The sequence below is a fragment of the Peromyscus maniculatus genome, chromosome 14 (genome assembly GCF_049852395.1).
Source record: "Peromyscus maniculatus bairdii isolate BWxNUB_F1_BW_parent chromosome 14, HU_Pman_BW_mat_3.1, whole genome shotgun sequence".
In the NCBI taxonomy this organism is placed as follows: Eukaryota; Metazoa; Chordata; class Mammalia; order Rodentia; family Cricetidae; genus Peromyscus; species Peromyscus maniculatus.
In genome coordinates, this window is record NC_134865.1 from 85196152 (window position 1) to 85204028 (window position 7877).

The 7877-nt window shown below is 58.9% G+C and overlaps 1 protein-coding gene across 2 annotated transcripts; it reads right to left on the reverse strand.

Moving 5' to 3' along the window:
• Positions 1 to 818: 818 nt before the first annotated feature.
• Positions 819 to 7509, reverse strand: Nudt14 (nudix hydrolase 14). Of its 2 annotated transcripts, none has more exons than XM_006988011.4 (5): positions 7352 to 7509; positions 4625 to 4668; positions 4183 to 4247; positions 3772 to 4009; positions 819 to 1141 (listed from the first exon to the last, which is right to left on the reverse strand). In XM_006988011.4, the coding sequence occupies exons 1-5, from the start codon at positions 7430 to 7432 to the stop codon at positions 901 to 903; spliced, it is 669 nt and encodes a 222-aa protein (XP_006988073.1). In that variant the 5' UTR covers positions 7433 to 7509; the 3' UTR covers positions 819 to 900. The 2 variants fall into 2 exon arrangements, with proteins under 2 accessions (XP_006988073.1, XP_076407652.1); XM_076551537.1 differs by lacking the exon at positions 7352 to 7509 and adding an exon at positions 5396 to 7085 and having other exon boundaries at positions 4625 to 5235.
• Between the last annotated feature and the right edge of the window lie 368 nt (positions 7510 to 7877).

A 7877-nucleotide genomic window follows, 5' to 3' on the forward strand; every position in this document is an offset into this window, starting at 1 on the left:
CAGCTGGGCCACTGCTCTGTAGCCTGACCTTACCCAAGACAGACCAACTTCCGGATCCCTCCGATGTCCCCCAAGGCACCTTTCACAGGGCGGCCTGAAGTACGTGCCTGTGGTCCAGGCGGCTGGCTAGGTGGGACAGCATGCCCTTTTGTCCACGGCAGGCACTCTGGGGACCTGGAGGACGGCTCTGAGCTATGTGCATGCCTCTCGTGGCCCCACCCTCAGGCCAGGGAGCAAGGCCAGCAGCGCTGTGAGCTGTCACACTCCTGAGGCAGCTCTATGCAAGGACCAGGCTGCCCATACCAAGATGACTGCCCCAGATGCTCATCATGGCCAAGCCTGCAACATTACTTGTGTCCTACAGGCCAAGTGAGGTCCCCTCAAGTCATGGAGAGGGCACTGGAGACACCAGATACAGAGTGTCCCTAGCCCGGAGTCCCCGGGCAATGGCAGTGCTGTTCTAGCCCAAGCCCGGGCATGGCAGAGACCCTCTATCTGCCCAGATCAGGGGGTATACACTCTCTGGAATGGGCAGGGCTGTACCCATTTCCTCTCATCTGAGGCCACATTCAGTCTCTCTATTCCTGCGGATACAGCTCACGTTCACAGGGAATGGTGGCCCTGCCCCAGATTGGACACTTAGCCTGGTCCCCTCCCGAGCTGGCTACTCCACCTGACAAGCCCCAGGCTTGCTGCGCCAGCCCCCTGACGGCCATCTGCCTCCCAGAGCGTCCACTTGCACAGTCTGAGGAGGAACAGAGGGGTTTGTGTGGAGACCTTGCTGCCCCTCAAGACAGTGATCCTCACCCCAGTGGCCATCAGTGAAAATTATGCAAGCTTTATTGAGTGTGTAGGGCAGGAAGGTGAGTGGACGGGACCAGCCTGTCCAGCCCCAAGGTCTCACTGGAGACTCAGGTGGGGAACCACGTGGCTAAAGAACCAAGAGATAGCGAAGATAACACCAAGAGTCTTGGGGACGTTGGGGTTGTCGGCAAAGGCCTGGGCCTCGTCCAAGTTCAGATGTACCACCTCGATGAGTTCCCCCTCCTGAGCCAGGCCTCCACCAGGCCCACTTCGCTGGGCATCTGTCACCTCTGCGTAGAACATGGTCTGCCTGGAGCCGGTCAATCCTACTCCAGACCTGTCAGGTGGAACAGGAGCGCTGAGACACCATGACGACCCTGCCAGCCCCCCTGCTTCCATGCCTCTCTCTCTCTCTCTGGCTTTCTGATGGGCGGAACTCTTTGAGTGGCTTCACCCCTCCCAAATACCACTCCTAGTGGGGACATCCATGTCACGTATGCCCCCTTGAGTGGGGGAACCCGATGCATGTTGGGCATGCATTCTGGCACTAGACTATCATATGGCGGAGGTAGGGGGAGGTGTCTCACGCCAATTAGGAAAGGGATGTAAAGAGCACTGAAATGATTTTGATCATTGGGCTGGAGAGATGGCTCAGCCACCAAAGACTAGACTCGCCATCCAACGGTCAAGACGAATATGATGACTGGCATTTAGGGAAAACAAAAATGTCAGAGCATCTTACACACATCATGGACCCAGGACCCTGCTCGGCTACCGGACTGAACTCATCCCAAGAGAGATACCCAGGTAGGCCTGGCCTAATCGGGTGAACCCACACAACAGCTTCCAGCTCAAAACTGGAGAAGTCTGATGCTTTCTGCTAACAGAGACCAGAACAAGCTGCTGTGTTGTAAGGAGACACATGACAGGGACCTTCAGGCACCACTGAGATCTAACAGTGGTTCCTGGTCAACAGCTAGTCAGGAAGTGGCCGCGATCCCACAGCCACAGGAGTTGGAGTGTGCCACCTTTGCACCTGGATGGATCACAGATGTGGCTGGCAGCCCTGAATGAAGCTTATGTGACCCTGAGTGGGAGACCAAGGACCCTGGACATAGACTGGATATGCAGAAGCCATGGGGTCATAAGCAAGCAGAACTAGAGTCTGTGATAGGCTCTTAGAATCTGTTCATTAGGCCCCTGCCCGTGATGCCTGCCGGGTACCCGACCAGGGCCTGACTTCCATAATTGCTAAGGCCCAAGCCAGCCCGGCCCATATCGGCAGCTCCTGATTGATTGGGGAGCCATGAAGAAATCAGAGACCGGGTGTGGTGGTGGGGATCACAGACCTCTTCACATAAAAGGGCAGATTCCAACCCAGTTCCAGACAGGGACAGGTGGGGAATCTCTCAGCAGGACACTTCATGGAGGCAGGAGCAGAACTGGGAGATACTCAAGACCTCCCAACCCCCAAGAGAAGGACCCACCCTCCCACCCCCCACTCTGCTCCAAGACTGACCATGCCCATCTACCTCTTTATCCCCACAGAGCCCTACCTGATGGCCCATTTTCCCGACAGTCACAGCCTGCACCTGTGACTGGAATCAGCCACCGGTCTCAGTTCCCCAACTCATGAGGGAGACAGCTCCAGCCTGTGGTCTGGTCAGGCTCGAGGCTGCCTCCAGCCTGGGCAAGCTCTAGTGTCATTCACACAACAAGTCAACCACAGTCAGTATGACTATGAAGGGAGTGAGTGGCTTACTTCTGGTCTTGGCCAGGGAACCATTAAGCGGGTAGGCTCTGATCTGTTCAGTTCCAGTGAGGCCCACAGGGACAGGTGCTCCGACTTTTCACTTAGCTTTACCCTCAGTCATGCTTCCTCACAGCCACACCCTCCTCTTCAAAATATAAATCTGAGCAGGATGATCACTAGCCGGCTCTCTAGTACTTTCAGTTAGGACACAGCCCAGAGGCCCTGCCTATGAAACCTCTCAAGACAAGGTTCCCTTGTCCTCAAACAGCTGCCAGGACCCCCCACCCCAAAAGCCAATTTCCTTCCATCCCGTCTGTCTGCTCCACACACTAGCCAAACTCCTATGAAGGTCAGGCTCCTTAGATTCCCCTGCCCTAAACACTGTCGTGTTGGGAGTTGAAGGATCCAGGAATCACTGTCTGTCCAAATGGAAGACAAAGAAAAGGACACAGACCAGCCCTTCAGAGGCGATGGTCAACACTGGATCCAACATGGTCCAACCACAGCTAGGTGCTACAGAGTGAGGTCTTCAGGGATGGAGGCAGGGGGGCCCTGGCTGGGTGGAGAGTGCCAGGAGAGAGGTGGCAGGGACTCTGGCCCTTCGTGGTTGAGGTTGGGCTCAGGCCCCTGGAAAGGTGGTCAGAAGGTGGTGCTCAACCTTGTGGGGTGACAGGCACCCTAAGACCCTTTTTCTGCCCTAAGATCTCAGTGGTCAAGGATCCACACAACATCCCGAGGCAAGGGGTGGCTTCCCATTTGAATAAGGTAGCCCTGGTTGGCTGCCCGAGGGAGGCATGAGTGGCTGGCACCTGGGCTTTGGAGGGGTAGTCCCTCCTCCTTCCCCTCCCCGGGACTTGTCCTTCCCTCTCATTCCTGAGCCACCGGCAGAGAACAGAGCTGTGACTCACCCCACCCCCAGCGCCCGGTGCTTTAATCCCACAGGAAGTGGGGCATCTGTCGGCAGCAGCTGCCACCCAGAGCCCAACCCCACATGGCCGAGGCTGCAGGGTAGAGGCACAGGGTTGAGCATACTCCAGCACCAGCCCCAAAGCACCAGGTCTGGCCCAGCCTAGGAGCTGGGGCACGGTCCATCAATTCTCTTCCAGTCCTGTGCTTGTCTACCCTCAGGGACAGGGTTCTCACCCACTCCCTGATAGTCTTTCCTATCCTTTAAACCACACTAGGTAGCAGCCCACCCTGCCAAGCCTCCTTACATGTACGTGGCAACTTGGCGCAGGTCGGCGGGGTCCAGGCGATAGCCACACTCTTCCCAAGCCTCCTTGCAGGCCACTTCTTCTAGTGAGAGCCCAGGTTGGTCCACAATGCCGGCACAGAGTTCCACCATCACCCCCACGGAGCCAGGCAGTGCTGGCTGAAGCTTCTGGGGCTGGTCCTGGTCCACAGCTGCCAGAGAGCCTGGGAAGAGGCGCTCCACCTCGCCTGCATATACAGCTGGTATGGGGGGGAAGCGCGGCCACATGGTGGTCACCTCAGAGTAATTACTCTGGGCCCGGCACCTCTTGCTGGACCTCAGTTTCCCCCAGAGCCACCACTGCATCAGCAGCATTCCTGGAAGCCCGCTGCGATTCCCCCTTCCCAGCTCCTGCCCACCCAGCTGGTCTCACCTGGCCGGAACTGCTTCACCAACACCAGGCTTCTCTGCGAAGAGTTGAACATGAGAATGGTCACACTGCATGGGGAATGAGGCTCAGTAAGAACGCGCAGTCAGGCCAGGGCCCTGACCGCCTAGGTTCCAGTTCACAGAACAGGGGCAGGGGGAGAAAACAGGCTGGGCAGCTGGGAGAGTGGAGGCCTCTGCTGGCCGGTTTCCCAACTGTCACACCCCTCACAAACCGCATTAGCCCACGCCCTGGATCCTGAGGAGAAAGATCAGCAGACCTCTTCGGCCCTAGGAGGGCTAGCCTGCCACCAGGGGCCTGGTGTCCTGCATTCCTTAGCCACCAGGCCTCACGGACATGAGAACCAGAGACTAGGTTGAGGTGGGAGGTGTTTGAAGACACCAAGGAGAGCAGAAACTGGGGGACTGCCTAGGACAGCCCCTCTTACCTGTCATGTGTTTTCATGAAGTCCCAGGACTTCTGGACGCCGTCCTGAAAGAGGCAGGGTAGCAATCAGGAAGGGTGAGCGGCTGCCAGCAACAGATGGAGGTACATGGGCCAGACAGACCCACTGAGGCAGCTCCCAGCAGGGAGGCTTGCTGCCTGCCGACACCCATCAGGAATGGGGACTTGCCGCAGCAGGTGGGGGTAGATGAGGTCTCCCCAGAAGTCAGGGTAGCCTGGTGTTCCGGGAAGGGTAAGGTAGAAAGCCCGGGCAAAGGGCAGGAAAGGCATTTCATGAGCACAAAGTACTACAGAAGCCTATGTTGCCATCAGGTGTGGGAAGGAACTAGGAGGATACAGGAAGGGCAGGTGTGACGCCCTTAGGTGGGGCAGAGAGGATGGCAGGTGGGCAGAGCAGAAGTCAGGTGTTCGCTGCTGACGTCCCCTTGGGCCACTGGACAGTTCACACCGAAGTTGTGCGCCTGGCGGTGAGTCCACGCCCCACCCTGCTGCGGGCTCAGGCTACCTCTTACACAGCCCGTAGTCCTGCTGATCCTGCATGTGGGGCAGGCTCCCTAGATCCATGCAGCACCCAGGAGACAGGTAAGGCGGGCCCTGCAGTAGTGGACAGCCAGACCGGATGTCAACAGTGCTTTGTATACCAGGTCAGGAAGCCCCCCCCTTTCATCATCAAGATGCCACGTGGTAAGACAGGCTGTGTCTGGGGGCTGGAGACCTGGAGCCTATCCACCCCTAACCCTTCCTGCTTACCCACCTTTGGGTCACTCAGCTGAGCCCTGGCCAGCCTACCACAGACGCTGGGGCTCCATCCAAGCCGAAAAATAGACAGGGGCCTGGGCCCCAGAGACAGAGCGGTGGGCAACGAAGAGGGAGATGCTGAGGAGCCGCCACAAGGGCTTCCTCGTGTTGGCCTACAGGTGGAGAAGAGTACTGCTAGGCATGGGTGCTTCACCTCACAGGCGAAGGTCCCAAAGCAGGAAGACCGAGGCGAGCCTGCAGGCAGAGGTACCCTGGGAGGGTGGTAGCAGCCTGGTTTCCAGGGGGAGAAGAGAGCCAATGTCCTGGGCAGGTCAGGCTGCCCAGGAGGCCGTTGAAGCCCCACCCCACGAGGCGAGCCCGGGCCTGCCTGACATCCAGCCACCCAGGCAGGCTCCAAAGAAGGCTACCCACCCAGGCTGCAGCGAGCCTATCTGTCTTGCCTACCCTCACAGCTTCCATTCCCGTAAGTATCACTCCAAAGGACCCTCTTGACCCAAGGTCAAACGTTTTGTTAGAGCCGTGGGAAGAGCCGGGGAAGCTGGCATTGGCAGTGGGAGAGACAGACAGGCCTCGGATGTCGAGGTGGACATAGGCTGAGTAGGGCCATTGGGCCCCTGCTTTGGGTCTGACTGTCTACCAGACCTCTTTTGGCCAGGAGCAGCCGTCAGTTAAAGGCTGCCATTCCCTAAGCAGTTCACAGCCCAGCCTCAGTACCCCTCAGCTCCTGAGGAAATGCTACCCGTCCCCCGCCACCGCCATGAGTGTGGCTGCCGCCTGCTCAGCTGAGCTCTGGTTACCAACCCCATCAGCGGAAATGTGCTGGTGGGCTGCCAGCCAAGGCTGCAAAACTATCCCACAGCACTTCCCAGGAAGTAAGGGAAGCGCTGTTGTCAGGGGCCATAGCAGAGCTAGCCTGGACCACCCTGTTCCCAACAACTGCCCACCAGAACCTCAGGTCCTGTGTACGAACGGCCACAGTGCCCATCCCCTGTCACCAGCCAGTGAAAGGGAAAAGGAAAGCGGCCCCCATGTCCCTCAGCTGAACCCGACTGCTCCCCCAAGCCTGTACTACCCTTGGCTGCACTCTGGGAGAGGAATTCTGTGTCCTGGGGTCAGGAGGACCTGTGCCCAGCAAACACATGAGGGCCAGGGGGGTTTTCAGGCTGGAGGCCGCCACACTGGACCCTGGTGACAGGGATGGATGTGACAGGGAGGATGGGGGGGGCAAACACCAAGCCCTGGGTGGTTTGACCTGGGCTGAAACCCAGTCAGGGCTACGCTGATCAGGTCAGGAAGGCAGTGTGCATCTGATAGCACGGCGAAGGGAAGTCAGCAGAGGCCGACTAGACAGGGCCAGCAGAGCAGAGAAGGCCCACCCTGCTGGAAGACCACGGGGTGAGACGAGAGAGAGGATGCAGCAACCAAGCTCAACAAAGGTTTTCTGTGGGCCTACTATGTACCCCACGGTGCCAGCGAGAAAGCTATGGACGGCCCTGTTGCTCTGGGAGACACCTGGGAGCTGGGAAAGGTTGAACTGGGGAGGCTTCTTGGAGGCAGTAGCCTTTCCGCTAAGGCTTGAAGGAGGAGCTAGAAGGAATGAGCAAAGAAGGGTGTCTCCCATCCCAAGGTGGGCTTCTTTCCCCAGAGTTCTTCCTGCCCTGAGATCCAACTGCATAAAAGTATCGACGGGCAGTCAGAAACGGAGGGCCAGTCAATCTGCCTTGGAGGGAAGAGGAGTATCCTCGAACGTCCTTCCTTGGCCATTCCAGGTTAACTGAGTCTGAGAACCCGTGGTCAGGACAGCAGGAGGGCGGAGCTCGGGCTCAGAGAACCAGTTCGGGGCGGAGGCGTGAGCCCCGGGGGCGGAGCCAAACCCGGGGGCGGGACCACATAGTCGGTGGGGTTAAGTGGGGTGAGCAGAGAGAGAGGCGCGCGAGGGGCGGCAGATCACCTGGCGGTAGTGAAGCCTGAGAGGCCGCAGGTAGAGCGAGCGGGAACAGAGGCCCACGGTCACCCCCTCGATGCGCTCCATGGGTGGCGCAGTGGAGAGTCTTCCGCAGACAGGAGCTGGCGGGAGCGTCTACGCACTTCTGGGCATGCCCAGTGCGCGCGGAGGGCGGGCCGGAGGGCGGGCCCCAGCGCGCAGGTAGCACCTGCGGAGTGCAGCGCGCAAGGGAGGCGCGGTCAGGCCGGTCTCCAAGCCCTACCGAGGGGATGAGAACCCGGTAGGGTAGAGGAGGGCTTTGTGGTCCTTGAAGCCTCCAACGGGTAGGAATCAAAGGGGATCGCCGGGGTAGGTGAGCCGAGCGGATGCCTGCCTGCCCCTGGTTAGTAACAACGCCCCCCCCCTCCCCAAGCTTGGGAACCAGGGCGATCACTGGAGCATACAGAATGGGGAGAGTAGAAAAGTCAGCAGAGAAAAGGCTGATGTAGGAAGGCTAGAGGAAGAGCCCCAGCCCAGGTAGAGGCTGACCTGG